General features: G+C 46.9%; 3 protein-coding genes across 5 annotated transcripts; 2 read left to right on the top strand and 1 right to left on the bottom strand.

Moving 5' to 3' along the window:
• Positions 1–408: 408 nt before the first annotated feature.
• On the bottom strand, positions 409–11,772 carry bag6 (BCL2 associated athanogene 6). Of its 2 annotated transcripts, none has more exons than XM_076150193.1 (25): positions 11,538–11,772; positions 10,467–10,585; positions 10,256–10,373; positions 9,638–9,852; positions 9,431–9,502; positions 9,225–9,347; positions 8,908–9,107; positions 8,133–8,265; positions 7,815–8,015; positions 7,353–7,575; positions 7,000–7,050; positions 6,571–6,911; positions 6,376–6,448; positions 5,842–6,209; positions 5,483–5,744; positions 4,903–5,072; positions 4,380–4,433; positions 4,164–4,272; positions 3,888–4,012; positions 3,035–3,169; positions 2,702–2,755; positions 2,401–2,613; positions 1,568–1,675; positions 1,193–1,339; positions 409–984 (listed from the first exon to the last, which is right to left on the bottom strand). In XM_076150193.1, exons 2-25 carry the CDS (start codon positions 10,545–10,547, stop codon positions 889–891), a joined length of 3,672 nt encoding a protein of 1,223 aa, XP_076006308.1. In that variant the 5' UTR covers positions 10,548–10,585; positions 11,538–11,772; the 3' UTR covers positions 409–888. The 2 variants fall into 2 exon arrangements, with proteins under 2 accessions (XP_076006308.1, XP_076006307.1); XM_076150192.1 differs by having other exon boundaries at positions 10,467–10,588; positions 11,538–11,708.
• On the top strand, positions 11,669–13,211 carry glrx3 (glutaredoxin 3). Its single transcript, XM_076150194.1, has one exon. It carries the CDS (start codon positions 11,687–11,689, stop codon positions 12,671–12,673), a length of 987 nt encoding a protein of 328 aa, XP_076006309.1. The 5' UTR covers positions 11,669–11,686; the 3' UTR covers positions 12,674–13,211.
• Positions 13,212–13,940: 729 nt separating this feature from the next.
• Positions 13,941–16,634, top strand: LOC143000768 (apolipoprotein M-like). 2 transcript variants are annotated; one of them, XM_076150196.1, is made up of 7 exons: positions 13,941–14,131; positions 14,613–14,752; positions 15,166–15,236; positions 15,928–16,062; positions 16,163–16,258; positions 16,379–16,406; positions 16,480–16,634. In XM_076150196.1, exons 1-6 carry the CDS (start codon positions 14,030–14,032, stop codon positions 16,390–16,392), a joined length of 558 nt encoding a protein of 185 aa, XP_076006311.1. In that variant the 5' UTR covers positions 13,941–14,029; the 3' UTR covers positions 16,393–16,406; positions 16,480–16,634. The 2 variants fall into 2 exon arrangements, with proteins under 2 accessions (XP_076006311.1, XP_076006310.1); XM_076150195.1 differs by having other exon boundaries at positions 13,942–14,131; positions 16,496–16,634.
• Positions 16,635–18,188: the final 1,554 nt, after the last annotated feature.

Genomic DNA, 18,188 nt, shown 5'->3' with positions numbered 1-18,188 from the left:
GCCTGATGACTGCTCACATTCCTTAAACAGGATGCCAACCAGGAAGAACGCCCGCTCTTTAGATTCCACTGAATAAGTTATTGACCCCACAGACGATCCAACCGGCTCAGCCACAAACCTGTGACCACATCATTATCTGCATGCCATCTATAATTAGATCAACAAATCAGATGCGTCTTCATGTTGCTGCTGCTGTTAAACACTGCGTTCATTATCTTCAGCTGAACTGAAGAACTCAAACCTCTGGGTGTGCAGAAGTAAGAGACAGATATGAAGTTGGTGTTCCTGTTACTCTTCATTGAGCTAGAGTCATAATTGGAAGACTGTTGGGACTTGGTGGAGGTATGGAGTCCAATAGCGCCCGTCTTTAATCAATGTCTCATATGCACTCAATGACGGAGTCCTATCTTACTGTGTATCAAGATTTTTATTAAGCTTACTGTACATTCATGTACCAAACAGCATTTCCATCACATGAAAGTGGATTTCTGGACTTCAGTTTATTGAGAGAAAAGGCAAAGTGTCGACTAAATAAAGACGGTTCAGGCTCAGTATTAACAAATGGACAAATGCCGACTGTAAATTGACGTATAGATTAAGAGTGAACAGAACGAGCCCCATCTTATATCTGACATAACACCTTTAATGAAGAACATCCTGTCAGCAAAATAAACACAAAGCAATAAATAGGCACTAGGGAAGTAGTCACGTAGTAGCCATTAAGCAATTAGACGGTAAGAGGTGCTAGCTGTTCAAAAAGGGACAAAGACTGTTGTGGGGGGGGGGGGAGGAAGCTACACTGAGTTATATTCTAATTGAGATAGAGAAATCATAAAGATGAGGGGTGGAGAGTGTCTGCAGGGTGGCTGTCGGGTACGCTTGGCGGGATTAGGAGTCTGAGGAGAAGGCTCTGTGTGCGTTGGGGAACTGCTGGGAGTTAAAATCTGGATCTTCCCTCACTCGTTTCTTGATGTCCGCTTTGACCTGAGAGGGGAAAGAGACGCGGCCGTTACAGAGGGGAACGTTAGAGTCCGACCCTAAATGGTTAATATCTTACAACATTTTGCCTTTTAAAAACCAGGTGGTTATTTTTGGCCTAGTGTGGTAATAGTAAGATTTAGTCAGATGTAGCCCAGACAGAAGGAATGAGCTGGTGCTGAGTCTAAGTGAGGCCGTGTGCAGGCTCAGCTACCTGGTCTGAATACGCCTCCTTTAGCTCCGGGGTCTCCAGCTCCTCGTGCAGCTGCTCTGGGGCAGTGATGGGCCTCACTCCTGCTGTCCTGGCTGCTTGACTCACTGCATCAGAGAGGGAGAGGAGGCTTCCACCCCCCTGTCCTGTCTACACACACACACACACACACACACACACACACACACACACACACACACACACACACACACACACACACACACACACACACACACACACACACACACACACACACACACACACACACACACACACACACACACACACACACACACACACACACACACACACACACAGGGTTGAGGAAGGGGACACTCAAATGTAATGAGTAAGATGCATTGACACTGATGACATTACCTTCCTGCGTTTGGCTGGCATGCCATGCAAATATGCGTCAGACATTGGAGGTTGAGCCTTTATCTTCCTCTGGGTCATCAGGTCACATCTGATGATGGGCACCCATTCCTACCCCACACACACACACACACACACACACACAGGGGATAAAGAGAGAAGACTGGGAGTCAGCTAGGAGAAAGACATTCATGAGAGAAGACATTCATCTACAGTGTGATGAATAGGCGATGTCAGACTAATAAAGTTGACACTCATGCATGTGTAGGTGGCACCATCTTGTCTTTTCTTATCACCATCTCTTTGAGAAGCGTGCACACTAGGTTTGTTAACTCCTGCCATTGCCCTTGACCAGGGCACTAGGCCACTAGAACAGTCAGCATGTTCTGTAAATAGGGACCTGAGTGGAATCGGTGGTTTGTTAATCTCACCGAGTCGGTTTCACTTCCTCAAGTCCTGTGAAATGTCTGTGTCTGTGTCTGTGTGTGTGTGTGTGTCTGCTCAGTGACCATGAGAAGATTAAAACTCTATCTGGCTCTTACATATGAGTAAGTGTGTGTGTGTGTGTGTGTGTGTGTGTGTGTGTGTGTGTGTGTGTGTGTGTGTGTGTGTGTGTGTGTGTGTGTGTGTCTGTGTCTGTGTGTGTGTGTGTGTGTGTGTGTGTGTCTGTGTCTGTGTCTGTGTGTCTGCTCAGTGACCATGAGAAGTTTAAAACTCTATCTGGCTCTTACATATGATTAAGAGTGTGTGTGTGTGTGTGTGTGTGTGTGTGTGCCATCATAAAAATGCTTCCCTGTAAAGTACAACAGCATTAAACACAGACGGGGGGCTCTTACAGGGGGAACAGCCGCCGCCCAGGCCTCAGAGTCCTCGTTCCCTCCCTCAGCGCCTGCTGCTGCCACGTCACCACCTAACGGTGCGGCTCGTCCCGTGGCTCCCAGGTCCCCGGGCAACACCCTCGTTTCCCGCGATGACGCCCTCGTGTCTTGTGACACCGACATGGCCTCCTCTGCTGTGGTGGCCGCAGCGGGTGAGAGGGTTTCCTCGATCTTGGAAGCGGAAAACAAAATAAAAAGGCATCAGAACGCGAAGCGGAGAATCGAACGTAGAGGGAATTTAAAGATACACGGCGCTCACCGTTACACTTTGTGCCCGTTCAGGCTCTTGGGTGCCAGCTGCAGACTGATCTCTCTGTGAAAGAATGTCATCTAATATTTATTAGCCATTTCAGCCGTGCTGTCCACAGTAACAGGATATGGAGCCGCCATCAGAGACTCAGAAGAAGGCCTGCGTCCTCCACAACATGTTACACCTGCCTGCATTCTGTCTGTTTTGCAGTTCCATCACATTCAGGATGTCAAACTAATATCCACATGCACATGATTGTGAGTGACTTAGGATGCAGAGGTCAGAGGAAACGACTCCTGCCACGACGACGCCCATATATGGGCATGAGTAACGGTCCGTCACCTGTGTGTGAACGATGTAGTTTTGGACCTGCTCCTGTGTGATGGGGATGTGCTCCAGAATGACCTGCAGCCTCATGGTCATCATGCTAGTCATCCAGTTGACCAGGCTGGGGCTGATGTCACTGGACATCCTCCTCTGGAATTGGAAGAACGGGACAGAGTTAAGGTTTTGCAGAACAGGGACGTGCGTCTCCATTGGACATTTGTCGTCTTGGTGGCAACATTCAGCTCTTGGCAATTTGTTCATCTCCATCTCTTAGAGGACCATCATTGGACCACAGAGCGAGCACATTGGGTGAAACACAGAGGCAGACCTCAGCTTTATGTTTTATTAAGTGGCTTCACTCCTTAAACTCATTCTTCTTAATGGGTTTCCAAAATGTGAGCCTTTGAATTTGTTGTGGTAATTGCAGAGAGGCTGTACTGTGCCGAACGGCTCATGATTGGTAAAAGGTATTTAAGACCCAGTAGGAAGTATTGTAACAAGAAGAATTTTCAAACCATATTGTTTATATACATTCTTTGCAGATGAAGTATATTTGTTTGTGGTTTTCTAATATGAAACCGTTAGTGGGCCATAAAAAACACCTTAAGTCTTCCAGCTCTCCAGTTGTAACCTTAGTTTCTCTACCAATGTGTCGGCCGTGTAACAGGGCTGATGTGTGTGTGTGTGTGTGTGTGTGTGTGTGTGTGTGTGTGTGTGTGTGTGTGTGTGTGTGTGTGTGTGTGTGTGTGTGTGTGTGTGTGTGTGTGTGTGTGTGTGTGTGTGTGTGTGCAGGCATTTCTCTCTCTGGACCGTATCGGACAGTTTCATTTGGAACGAGGGCACATGAATCAAAGAGGGTGACACTGACTATACGGTGGTTGATGACTGCAGTGAGGGCTCCTTGGTCTCCTCGCAGGCAGTGCAGGTTGAGGGCAAGACACTCAAACAGAGCCTGGTTACACATCTGGAGCAACCGCGGCCCGAATGCCTCATCTGGGGGAGATAAGCAACAATGAAGATTTTTGGACCTTGGACTGTGTCAAATTTGCATTATTTCTTTTCTTATCTGATATTAAACAACAACTGAGACGGAATTGAAAGCAGCACATTAAAACACAGCCCCATGCCACCTGATGTCATTTACCATTGCAGCGCAGGATGTGCGTGGCGATTTGTGTCAGCTGCTGTCTGAAGAAGGACATGTTGGTCTGGGTGATGTCGACGCCCTCCAGCACCGTGACTGAGGACTCTCTCTGTGGGAATTCAAAGAGGAGGCAGTGTTGCAATGAATTCCAGAACGAGAGGGACGATGCACCGGCGTTTACAATGTGAATCTGGGAGGGAAACAGAGGGGGCTTACAAAGCTCTCAGTGATGTATTCCTCCAGCTCGTTGACGAGACTCTCAGAGGCCTCCTGGTGGTTGGAAAGAAAAGACGGAGCATCAGAGGAATATCCGCCTTCTAATGAGGCCAGAACAAACATAATTCAATACAGTCAACAGTCTAATATCCTGTATCTGTTCAAGATGATGTCATTTTGGGTTTTAAACTGAATCTGCTTCTCCTCAGATGTTCCGTTTCAGATAACAGGCAGCAGCTTGTATTCTTGTAGTCAACATGTTTTGGACTTGATAATGATTTGCATTCACGCAAAACGTTGTGAGGCAGCGCAGCAGGACGGTGAACTGGCTGCAGGGCCGGACTTTGCAATTAACTGATTACTTGCAGTAGAAATGTAAATGTTCAGCTTGAACTGAAATGAAAAACAATGTTGTTACTCGTTAAACTTATGTAGTTATAATAAAGCCATTTACTTATGTTACCCTGCACACACAGTACAAAGAATAAAGTAATAACTCTCTTAAGTGGTGCGAGGTACTTACAGCAATGTTGGGGTCAGTGGGCTCTCTGCCATTGAGGTAGTTCTGGGTGAAGAACTGAGTGAGTTGGGGCTGGATGCGACCCAGAGGCTGGTGCTGACCGTGGAGCAGCACCACCAGGTCTGACATGGTGAAGGACTGGCACACCAACATTAAAAGCTCTCCAAAAAACCCTGGGAGGAAGAAGAAGAAGAAGAAGGGGAGAATCACAAACTGAGACTGCGCCTGAGACTGAGCCTTACAGCCCCACAAGAACTGTGTGTGTGCTGATGCTGCAGTGACAGGAGCTCATCTGGTTCACACAGGACAGGAAGGTCGTAGAGTGAATGAAGACACGTTTTGCATAAATATCATGTAAATTATATCTTTTCCAGATTTTGTATGTTGGCAAAAAGGTAAATGATAAACGTTCTGGTGCTGATGCTTTACTGTAACCCTGGGAACAGAGGAGTAAACAAACACTTAAGAGATACCACTATCAAAAAACACAAATGAAACAAATATGGAAATGAAAATGGAACATGGCCGCTCCTCGACTTGACTGCTGATCTCAACTCCTGTATCATTTCTTTGCTGCATTTACCAGTAGGATCCTCAGGGCTCATGAAGATGTTGGTGGCCTGGGACAACCTCTGCATGAACTGGGCGATGCTCTCCGTGTCATTCTGGGCCTGGCCCAGCGAGCCCATCATGGTGCTCAGGACGCCGCGCACGATGCCTGTGAAGAGCTCCGGGTTGAAGGCCTCGGCCGCACCAGGGGGGTTAGGTGTCGGGGTGGGCCCGGGGGGAGGGGCGGTAGCCGTAGCGGAGGGAGGAGGAGGTGCAGTGAAGACAGGCTGGGAGGCCTGGAAATGAAGTGGACGACAGGAGACAGGTTTGCTTACTTTGCTTTGCTAAGCTGCACGGCAATCATGGATCTGAATCCTTTGTGCGTCAGCTGACCTGCTGCATGAAGTCGGTCACGCCTTGGATGAAAGCAGGGACACCAGATGTAGTGACAGTGATGGAAGGGGCGCCTACAGGGCCCATTCCGGCCACACCACCTACCCCAGTGGCTCCCAGGAGAGAACCCAGAAGCTGACTGATGTCTGGGGGCATCTCCTGGGCCTGGGGCTCACTGGGGTTGGTCCCGGGCTGGCTTGGCGAACTGGTGGTGTCTGGCGCAGACGCAGGGGTCGGACCCGAGGCCGAGAAAGAAAAGGAGGCAGTGGAAGAAGAGGAGGTGGAGGAGGAGGTGGTGTTAGTGGAGAAGGCGGTGTTAGGGGGGGAGGAAGTGGAGGAGGAAGAGGAGGTGGATGTCACCGTTTGACCTGCAGAGAAATAAAGCACAGAAGTTAAAATAACTTGAGCGAAATATGCAATGCAATCTGTGACCGGTGTTTAACCTCCCCCTCCAAAAGCCACTGGTAATTTAGTTACAGAAAACCAGAGTGAAAGACCAAATCTAAAGAAATCTTAACAATCAGAGCTGCCTACCCATTTGTCCAGGAAGCAGAAGCTGTCCAACCAATCCACTAATCATTTGGTTGAGAGCTGCAGGGTTGAAAGGCTGCAAAGTAACAATTTCATTATTAGAACAAAGATTGCCAATGTTTACAATTCACCCCAGAAACCCACAAGAAAAAACAAATCTGAAAATACAAGACCCATTCCCTCAGTTAGGACTCCCACCTGTCCTGGCTGCTGGCCCGGCATGGCAGCCCTCAAGTTGATGGTGGCTCCACGAGGGCCGAAGGCCGGAGGGGGAATGATGGGGGCAAAGGCCGGGCGGGTGAACACCACCCGGGCCTGGGGTTGGGGGCCAGCTTGAGGAGGGGGTGGAGGAGCAGTAGGAGTGGTGGTGGGTGTGTTTGGGCCTGTAGTGGTACTTGTGGGGATGTACCAAGGAGGGGTGGGCTGTGGGCGGATGGGTTGGCCAGTGGCAGCAGCAGTGGCAGCGCTGGTAGCTACGGCAGTGGCGTATTGGCTGATCTGCTGCATGAGGTTCCGCATGAAGTCTGGAGGGGGGGCACCTGGGAGGAAAGGAAAAATCTATCTCATGGACACTGGAAGAATGTGGAAGTATAGTAGGACAAAGACAAATTCATGATTGGTCCTTACCTGGTGGTCCAGGAATTTGCTGTCCATCGGCTGCAGGGTTTGCACCTGGACCTACACACACATGCCAATAGATTACTCTCCACACAGTCCATCAGTGATAGTTAAGTCGTTATTCGACAAACGGGGAGAAACCCTCTATGACTTAAAAAATAAATTAGACAAGATCCAGGTTGTTTCCTCTTCGGCGCTGCAAAACTCAGCAGATGCTTGTGGCAGCGATGCATAAATGATTAAGTGGAGCGGTGACAGCAACCAATTCATCCCTAATGCACTGCTGCTGCCCAGCAACAGGACACACAAATAGCTTTGTTCTAGTGGAGCATTCAATCAGCGGCGGGTAGGGGACAACACACCGTCCGTGTTCATCTGCATCATGACCACCGGGACTGCCTGGTGGCTGATCCTGATGACCCGGGGGCCAGCCTGACCTTGTCCAGCCTGCTGATTGGAAGGGGAAGTCTGGGGCGGGGAGGTCTGTCCCTGACCCGCCTGCTCCGACTGGCCGGCAGGCTGGTTGGGCGGGGCTTGTCCCTCACTGCCGTTAGCTGCCATGGTTACTGTGGCACCCAGGTTCATCTGTGTGGGAAGATACAAGCAGAGGTCATCATCACACTTATTTAGTGATAAGAAGCCTCAGCTGCTTAAAATATTACAGGATAGAATAGGCAATTAACTCTAAAATATAAAATACGAGCAAAAGAGAGATAGGTTGGGAATAAAACCTGGGAAGGGGGTTTAGGGGGGGACGGTAAGTCTGAAGAGGTCACAGTCCAATTTCAAGAAATCAGTGAAATATAGTAAGTCTTTTTCCTCACGTGCACTGGGATGTGGTGGTGCACGGCTCCGGGCAGGGTGACGGGGGTGGTATAGTGAGAAATGGGTCGGACCACATGTAGGTGCCGGGGGGTTGAGCTCAATAGGTTGCATCGCAGATCACTGAGGGCCACAAGGGCGTTGCCAAGGAGACGGAGAGCCTCTGCAACCAGGACGAGAATGCGCTGATCCTCCTCTCTCTCCTGTGGTGGAAAGTTCAACCAGCGTGAGCAAATCCCAATAACTTCATTTATCATTTCAGCTATAATAGTAAATCCTACATTGGTCAGTTCTTTAGGGTATTATTCTGTGAGTCCTACTGTATTATTGTTGTATTCTGCTGTGGTGGCTGACTCAAGGATGGTGTGTGCTCTCTGGATGAAGGGCTGCAGCCTCTCCTCCACCCGCAGCAGCTCTGACAACATCTCCACCAGCTCCGCCGGGCTGGGATGACTGAAGGGGAGAAAGGAGAAGGGTTTCAAAATTGATACGTCTTTTCAGGAAATTTTGTTGACAACACAAACACAAACATGGATAGTTTAACAGCTTCTCTAGGCTGTCAACACAACACAGATGTGCCTGCAAACCAATAACTTAAGTAGCTCCAAATCGGGCACTTTGCCTCTAGCAATTTTCAAAACTTCCCCTCCCCTCCTCCGCAGTTTCTCCCCCTGTGAATCCCCCACTTTTGTTCCACACCACAGCCCATGATGCGTTCCGAAACTGCCTGCTCTGTTGTATGATGCCATGCGGTACAAACTGTTCCAAAAAAATCTCAAACTAACACTGATGCCATCCAAAACTCTTCCATTACATCATCGTGCCATTCCAACATAACCTTTGCTGCTTGTGGCTTGCTGTTTGTCATCTCTTTTTCTTACTTAACATGAATATTACTTGTTATTCCCTTCCCTTCCCTCTGTGTGTATAAAAACATATCTGTATATGGCAATGTGTTATACTCATGGACCCAACTCACAGAGCCGTGCCAATGTGGCTCTTTAATGTTTGATGGTATCTGCAGGTCGTTAACTGCCAAAAAACCTACAGAGGAAAAACAGAACAACAATACAAAGAACAAAGAACATGTCTCACTTGGGTGCAGCCTGGGGTGTTGGTCCCTCAGGTTGTGCAGAGGAGGTGGGTTGAGGTGGGGGAGTGGATGGGGGTGGGGAGGTGTCCATGGGCTGGGCAGAGGGAGAGGGAGTGGAGGTGGTGGAGGAAGATGAGGGAGGAGGGGGAGCAGCAGCGGCGGGAGTTGACTCGGGTTGGGCGGACGCATCGCTGGGCCGAGCCTGAAAGCAGTGGTGACAGGCAAGAGTGTCACGTTTGTTAACAAACAACCACATGAGTGGGGCCGCCATTCCTCAGAAGCTTTACTAACAAAAGTCAATGGAATATTGATCATTCACCTCCATTCTCTGGATGAGGTCATTGGTGTCCCTCAGCAGGTTCTCAGCCAGCATCAGCCGCAGCCTGGGCTCACTCTGTACTGATTGGTCCATATCAATGTGCACATTCACAGACCCATTGCTCTGAAATAGAAAAGGTGACGATTACTAACATTCGGACTCGTGTTTTATGGGATCACATGCAGCCAGCAGGTTCAGAAGTTTACCCCGGTGCTTGTTGTGACTCTGGCATTCCTGGCATTCTCTCCCAAACCAGACACCATCTGCTGCACTGACATCTTAACAGAAAGAGGGGCAGACATTTACATGACGCTGTGTATCAGAATTTGCTGAATTAAATAAATATTGCAGTTTAATGATTTTTAAAAGATACACCGCCCATCCCTATACGTCAAGTCACAAAAGAGACCAACCTGAATCTGCTGGGGATCCATGATGTTGACAGGGAGGTTGAAGGTGCCAAGCATGACGTAGCTGTTGGCATTGCGGTCATGTGGAGGCACTTGGGAGGTTCCCTGTGAGGAGGAGGAAGCCCCACTGTCGGCAGAAGTGCCTCCGGACCCTGAGCCGGGCTGGGAGGGTGGAGGGGGTGCCCGCTCCACCAGGTGGATCACCTTACCGCCCACATCTGAGGCAACAATAGAGAACAGGGTTCACATTGTGTACAAGTACGACGTTGTGAATCCTTATCTTGGATTCTAGATAATTATTACCATATTAAACAAATTCTTGATAACGAAGGTTGAGAAACATTTAAGTGCTCCCCAATCTTTGTTTCCAGGGGGTTAGAAAAAGTCAAACTTCCTCCAGTATTATTAAATTTTTAATCATTTTCATTGCTGGTAGGTAGACAACAGCAACCAAAAGAAGTCCAATAACAGGAGGCAACATTTGGGTGCTATTTTGTTGCTTGCAGCCAAGAAACAGTCACCACCATTCTATCGCTTTGACACAAACATTCAGGGTATTTCGCTAAATCACACGTTTGTTTGCACACATTAAACACTACACTGTTTTGATGAATGACTTACTGTAATCTGCTAGAGTCCTTTCATCCTGTAGAACCCTGCCTTGGTAGATCAACCTCTGTTTGTCCACAGGGATTCCCACTGAAGGGGCGATGTGCTCCTTAAACTCTTTCACCGTCAACTGAGGACAAAGGCAGAACACGAAGATGAGTCACAGTATGAAGAACCGGACTGAGAATTCACTGAATTGTAGGGAGAAGTATGGAGAGTTTACCTGAGCCCCAACTGTGTAAATTCTGCTCTGGGAGTCTAGAGTCTTGACTGTCACCTCTATATCCGTTGTTTGTTCCTCCATCGTGAAACTCTTATCATTAAATAACGCACACCAACAATCTGCTGAAGATAAAATAACATAAGATCAGCTACAATACTGTTGCATGCCTCCGTCTAAACTACAAGTGATATGAAAGAGTTAAAAACATCTATAAAGCATAAGGACAGCTCCTTGAATTATAATAATTAGATTATTACACATTCAATATCAGCACTCATCACCAAACAGAGGTCTTCTAGTTCCATATAACAGAATACACCAACAGGATCATGTTTGCATCTCAACAAAGGAATTCTGCATTTGCACCCAGAATACATCTACTTTGATTAAACCAATTCAAATGTCAAGCAAACTCGACACCTGTTCCAATTCTTCAGTTGCAGTGTGTCCTCGCTTTATTTCTCATGTATTTGTGTTTACATGGAGCTTTTTAGAAGAATCCCTGGCGTATCTGTCGCTACTTGTTGTTCCTCAGCTGTTTATCCCTACATTTAGTAAATATGTGTCTGACTCCCTAGCGGCACTACACTCACAATCCTTGACATTTCCATGGTACATTTGTGTTCTAAAGCACCCTAAATAAATATATCTCTGAGGCCACACAGCGACTCGGTGCTGTTAAAGCTCTTCAGCCTCAAAGCTCTCGCGAAATACGCTGCAAGGTAGCAAAGACATATTAGCTAACGGAAACCAGGTACGTTAGCTTCGTATGTGCAAATATGAACTAAATTACGCACGTTAGTTGGGTTATAACCTGTTGGGCTAGACGGCAGCACCGACATCTTCAAACGCGCTGCAGTGTTGAACATAACAACACAACGCAAAGTGTAATTACTGACAGGCAGCGACACTTAGCTTAGCCACCTGCAGCTAGCTAGCAGCACTGAGGAGCTACTTAAACGGCTTCGCTAACGCTGCTAACTCTAACCGCACATTTGGCTTGTTGTTAGTCAGATAATTAGACAGTCGCGTTTCGATTTTGCTAAAATGGCGTGTTGGTACGACGGTTACCTTCAGGCAACGCGACCCTTTAACGTGTCCAGCGTCTGTTGCTGTTGTTTCTTCTCAAATCACATGAAAACGACTTCCGAGCTCTGGAAGCTACCAGGGTGAGCGGATATGACGTCAGGGCAAAGCAGGAAGCGGCGCACACAGAAAACATGGCGAATCTCGTAGAAGTGACTACTCAGACGGAGTTTGACGGTTATTTATCCAAAGCCGGGCAGCGCCTGACTGTGGTTCACTTCCAGGCGGCATGGGCTCCTCAATGCGGCCTGATGAACGACGTCATGGCCGAGCTGGCCAAGGAGCACAAACACACCACCTTCATCAAGCTAGAGGCGGAGGCCGTGCCCGATGTGTCGGAGAATTACGACATCTCCTCGGTGCCCACGTTCATTCTCTTCCAGGCGGGAGCGGAGGTGGACCGGCTTGATGGCGCACACGCGGCGGAGCTCACTAAGAAGGTGCAGAAGCTGGCGGCGGCGGCAGGTGGAGGGGGGTCCGGGGAGGGGGGACCGGCCGGGCAGGGGAGCCTGGACCAGCGCCTGAAGAAGCTGATCAACGCAGCGCCCTGCATGTTGTTTATGAAAGGATCCGCACAGGAGCCCCGCTGCGGCTTCAGCAAGCAGATAGTGGCGCTGCTGAAGGATCGCAGCATCCAGTTCAGCAGCTTCGACATTTTATCCGATGAGGAGGTCCGACAGGGGCTGAAGATCTTCTCCAACTGGCCCACCTACCCTCAGCTGTACGCCAACGGGGAGCTGGTGGGGGGTCTGGACATCGTGAAGGAGCTGGCTGAGTCCGGGGAGCTGGAGAACACCTGCCCGAGGGCCGTCACCTTAGAGCACCGGCTGAAGAGCACCATCAATCGGAGCTCGGTGATGCTGTTCATGAAGGGCGACAAGGAAGAAGCCAAGTGCGGCTTCAGCAGGCAGATACTGGCCATCATAAACGACACCGGGGTGGATTATGAAACGTTTGATATTCTGGAGGACGAAGAGGTGCGGCAGGGGCTGAAGACCTTCTCCAACTGGCCCACCTACCCTCAGCTGTATGTGAAGGGGGAGCTGATCGGAGGACTGGACATAGTGAAGGAGCTGAAGGAGAGCGGGGAGCTGGAGGCCGCGCTGAGGGGGGAGTGTTAGGGCAGCAGCGGGGGCAAAGCTATGGCCTCCAGGCACGGATGGAACACTGCACCAGGACCAGGACCGGGACAGAGTCACCATGACAACTATTAGATAGATTTGCATTAACTTTTGAGCTTCATCAAAATGGAACTGCTGTTAACATAGGAATGCTTCTTTAACTCACAGTACCTGCACTGCTTATTTGTTTTTTTAATCTTAGAAGCTCAATCTGCAGAAATGTTTAAACTGAAATCCAGGTCATCTCCTTGTTTGTCTTAAATGATCCTCACTTACTCCTCACCGCCTCTCTCCAGGGGATCATCTGGTGTGTTCTTGCTCTTCCCCAGTTCTATAGGTTTATATGCAGTGAAACATGATGTGCCAACTGACCCAGTATCTGACACTTAATGCCAACCTGTCTAAGTCCTTTACTCATCTCATTCACCTGTAAGAGGGGAAATGTATTCTTTTCCTTGCTCAGTAATTGTTCGGGGTTAAGAACAAAGTCTGTGGCATTGAACAACAGAGTTTATCAATAAAGTTATTCAACAATGAAGATGTTGTTTGTTATGAGTCTGTAAACTCGCACATAACTTTCACAATAGCAGCTTTTAAACAGTTTACCATGGCCAGAGATCCAGACAAGCTTGTTGTCTGACACCACCTTGTGGCTGGAAGTGCAGGACAGAAGCGTCACCTGATGTAACCTGATAATGGCACCAAGAAAGGAGACCAACCAGCTCCCTATCAGCTGAATGTGTGTGTGCCAGTCAGAGCTCAGGCAAATCTCTTTCCCAAAACAGACGAGCCGAAAACACTAAACTCAAACATGTGGTTAATGATTGCTAAAGCATGAACGTGTGTTGACAGAGCGTGTGGGAGGATATCAGGCAAACATTACTAATGCTGCGCTCAGAGGGACACTTTCACTTATTTACTGGCTGGTTGTAGAAAGTCACTGCACTGTTACTGTGTTTTTATTTAATAGAACATCAACAGTAGATTTGTCGAGGTCATTTAAAAGAAAACACGGAAAGTAAAATATGACAATAGATCTGTACCCTTAAAGTTTGACAGTTAACACCTCACAAACTGATACACGCTGCAGTTGACAGAGACATGAACTTCAGTGTTTGTCCTAAATGATTTGGGAACACTGCTCACAACACGGATCAATCAACTGTGTTTAACCAACAGCTGTGTGGTTCAGGACAAACAGACCCCAATGCAGAGATCAAGGGTCTGGCGTCTGCCACACAGTTAATGATTTACCTTTAAGAGTGACACGCTTACATACATTTAGAATGTCCGGAGCCTTTAGTTTGCTTTCATTTCTAACTGTTCCTTCTGGGGCTACACTCAGCCTAAATCAAGATGTGGTCGTTTCTCCTCTCGGTGTGTGGTTTGCTTAGTCAGGCCATCTTTCCCTGTAAAGTCCCTGAGCTGCTGCCTGCCAACACTCTCAACACACAACAGGTGAGACATTCAAAGACATTCAGCTTCTCTGTGTGTATCCTGTGGATGCACCTGAGCCGAGGAGGAAGCTTAAGAGTTTGGAGCAAAGCTTTTACTGTTTAATAATGCAATAACATGTCGTATTCCTGTCTCTAGCGTGTCCCAGGGATACAGTTTCATGACAAATTCTGCTATTTATGACACATATCACTGCTGTATTGGTCTTGCTGTATGAAATTTTAAGTGTGTCGTGAAAGCCAAATGTGTTCCATAAAACAAATCATTCTGGCATTCATATCGGCTGAAGACACAGCAGATAAACATTACTGCAACACAAACTCTTTCTCCGCCTCTGTTCTTTCCATAGCGGCGGTGGCTTTTGCAAGTTGGGGGCTTGTATCATTAAAATCTCATATTTCTTTCCTGCAACTTTGTCACCGTCCCACGCTGTAATTCCGCCTCTGTCGGTCTGTGTGTGTGTGTGTGTGTGTGTGTCTTTCAGTATGTGGGGAAATGGTACTTTAAAGCTGCAACCAGTTTCAAAGAGGATCACATCCAAATGTTCAAAGCGATGGATAATGCTGTTTACACCATAGAAGAGACAGCCAAAGGCACGTTGCTGCTGAGTGGCTCTATGCGCATGTGAGACACACACACACACACAATAACAAAACACAAAGTCATGAATGCATTGTAAAACCTTTGTTTACAAATGAACAGATAATAAATAAGATAATAAACTTGCCCTGTTCGTACCCATAACACACGTTTGTATCACTGCAACTCAGAAGTGGTTCAGGATTAACAGAAAAAGAAACAGAAACGAGCAATCCAGCATCTCGAATAGAGGAAGTGACGTTCAGAAAAGGTCAAAAGTAAAAACATACCGCATGAAAGAAGTGAAATCAGCCAAAAGACAAGACTAAAGTCATGTAATCAAACACACTCAGGTGCCGCAGAGGCCTCATCTGTATTATGTGAATGCTTTTGTCAAATATTTGAAAAAGTATAATTCTCAGTGTGCTCTATCTCTTATCTCTTTTTATATTTTTTAGTAAAGATAGCTGTGTGAACCGGACATGGACCTATCACATACATCCTGAGAGGGAGGATATGGAACTTGAAGGTAACTGTCAATTGTGTGTGTGTGAAGTTACCTATTGGTAATTTTTGCCACCATTACATCTAAATATCACATAGATTAATTGTCTCTGAAATATTCTCAATCATGTGGCCGGGGGGGGGGGGGGGAAGTCCTTGAAACTTTTATTTAGGGCAGTCAGTGAAACCAAAGCTCTCACCTGTTTGGTTCAGGAAACTCTGGCATCGGACCTCTGAATGAAAACACACAAGAAAGTAAATGTGCAGAATGTTTGGACTTCCCAATATTGAGAGTTACACACAGCAGCTTTACGATTCTGTTATTTGATTTTTATCAAAATTTCAGGGAAAGCAACAGCTGCCTAGGTTGGAAAATACCTTAGAAAAACAATACACATGGTTCACAAAATCTTTAGCAGTATGTTGGCTATGTAAAAGCATGCAAAGCAGCGGTGTGGCCCTTTAAGACCAGAGGAAGGTTTTGCTCAAGTTGTCCCACACTCAAATGTTTTGTGTTGCTGTTTCTATGACTTTGAAAGGCATCTGCATTGTTCACATGATGCTGCATAACACACTGCTATAGCAGAGCACTAAACCAGGCTTTGGTGAGCTTGGTGGCGTGAAGGTGAACATCCACAGTTCCACCTACTGCCATAGTACATGCTTGAGCCACTTTGTCACCGATGGGTGCTGTTGTTGGTGTTGGGCCCTGACAGGACGGCCCCAGAGGCGGACACTGCTGTGGAGCGGCAAGTCGGCTAACTGCCCCGACTGCATTATTCTCCAGGAAATAGAGCCCCCTTTAAGCGACGCAGAGGCCGAGGACTCACTGGCCAGAAGCATGCTGTACGGTGAGCCACCAGGAGGGAAGACAGGGAACTTATGCTCACAAAGGTTTGAACCATTTTCTGTAAAACAAAATGTGTGCGTAACATCAACGTTTCACCACAGCTCGTCATAGTGACGGCGACGCCATGGTGAAGGCGTTTCGTGCAAATTCAGCCTGTAATGGAGGGCCAGCCTTTGTCGCGATGCCTCAAACTAAAGGTTTGTGTCGTTCAGTGAAATGTTGTCTTTGTCTCTCACTAAACGTTTTACAGACACATGACTCTGACCTGCTGAATGTCTCATTGTACACATATTTTATTATTATATTTGTATTTGCAGAGTTTTGCACCTAGATGTCGACACAGAGGTGGGCACACTTGTTATTTTCATGTTGAGGACTCCTTTGCATTGTTCATCTACAATGTATGACATTGTAACAGTCTCTCCATTCTCCAGTATTTGTTACAGGATGGTGCTGTGGCTGTGATGAGAAACCTTTAAAAAGTATCAACTGCAAACACAATGCATTTATTGGAAAATGTTCATGAATGTTTCTCCTTGTAATGGCAAAACAATTAAAGGGAAAATGCAATCACGTTTTTTTTAAGTTGTCCTAGTGACTGAATACATTTACAAACATTGACAAAGCGGTGAGTTATCCGGCCAGACAAGCACGACAGGGGGAGACAGCTTCAGTTGAAAAATAGAACACCTTTGTGCCGGCAGATCCACCCACATCAGCAAAAGCCCAGGGGGAATTCCTACTGTGCCACAGCTCAGTGAAGGCAGCACCATTCTCTACTGGATTTCATAATTGCACACAAATCAAACTGAATGATTTCTGAGGCCTGGTTTGACAAATATACTGTATCTATATTTATAGTCATCAGCAACACTTCTATCTACAGTCTATTGAGCTCATGGAAGGTTAAACTTACAGATTAAACTGATTTTTAGGGAGAAATACGGGAGAAATGTGGTAGCAATATTGTTTAGATTTCACTGTTGTAATCATAGCAACAAAATGAATCAACAACACCCCCACTTTTGTACATCACACATTTGCCTCGGGCCACACAAACCAGAACGCTTCCCTCTCCGCTCTTTCACACGGACTGTTTGTAATCCTTCCAGGCAACATGTGCTCCACAGGCCAACATGTATATACTAAACATAGCGCAGTCGCCTAGCAACACATGACTCACGCGGCTTCTTCTCTGTGATCTAAGAGATGAGAAGAAATCATTCAACTTCTGGGAACAATAACAACAACAACAACAACACACCTCAACACATGACAGCAAGTTAAACAAAACGTAAAACGTGCAGAAAACAGAAGTCGACTTTATCGCTGAATGCTTTGTGTCCATCTGTTTATCTCCAGTTCCTTGTTGACAAATGACTCATGATTTACCATCTGCACTGTGACACCTAACTTGATTCACTAGTGGGCATAATTAAGGTGATTAAGCATGAACAAATTCTTAAACTAAGGTAAGTAAAGGTCTTGTTCACACACACGTTTGCCACTGGTTTAAATTCAAAGACAGAAATCGGATTCGGATTTCTTGCAAACAATCCGAATCTTGGATCTAACTAAAAGTGGAATTACTGCGAGGACCCCGTCAAGCATCAGCCCTTTGTTGCTACATGTTCCAGACAACTATGACAATTATAAACAATTGACCAATCGTGTAAAAACCAGAGAATCTTAAATCTGAGCTCTTGTTCCTCTGCTCATTCATCAGATCCAGTGGGGCTGTCCGTTATGCAAATGTCCTTCTCACAGGGAAATGTTGTACTTTGACAGGACAGGATATCTGGTTATCTACAGTCAAAGCGGAACAATGTTCCCTGACCTCATAGCAGACAGCAGCATGTTTCACTGCAGAGCACAAATAGTTTTAGCATCATCATCATGATTCCAATAGATATAGTTCAGATATCTTCTCAGTAGTATTCCGTCCAGAATCAATGCTCAGTTTACTGCTTTGTGGAAGTATAAAGATAAACGGCATTTGGACTTATTGACTAGTTTTTACCAAACACATCTACATTTATAATCATGGGAACAACAATGAAGACCTTGTTTGTTCCCTTGTTGGTTTGTGCGGGGACAGCACCCAAGCTGCCTCTGCCCACGTGTGTG

Source organism: Genypterus blacodes, unplaced genomic scaffold (genome assembly GCF_046128005.1).
Source record: "Genypterus blacodes isolate CSIRO-AG114 ecotype Tasmania unplaced genomic scaffold, CSIRO-AGI_Gbla_v1 ptg000052l_1, whole genome shotgun sequence".
Classification (NCBI taxonomy): Eukaryota; Metazoa; Chordata; class Actinopteri; order Ophidiiformes; family Ophidiidae; genus Genypterus; species Genypterus blacodes.
This window is presented reverse-complemented; position numbering and strand designations above follow the sequence as displayed.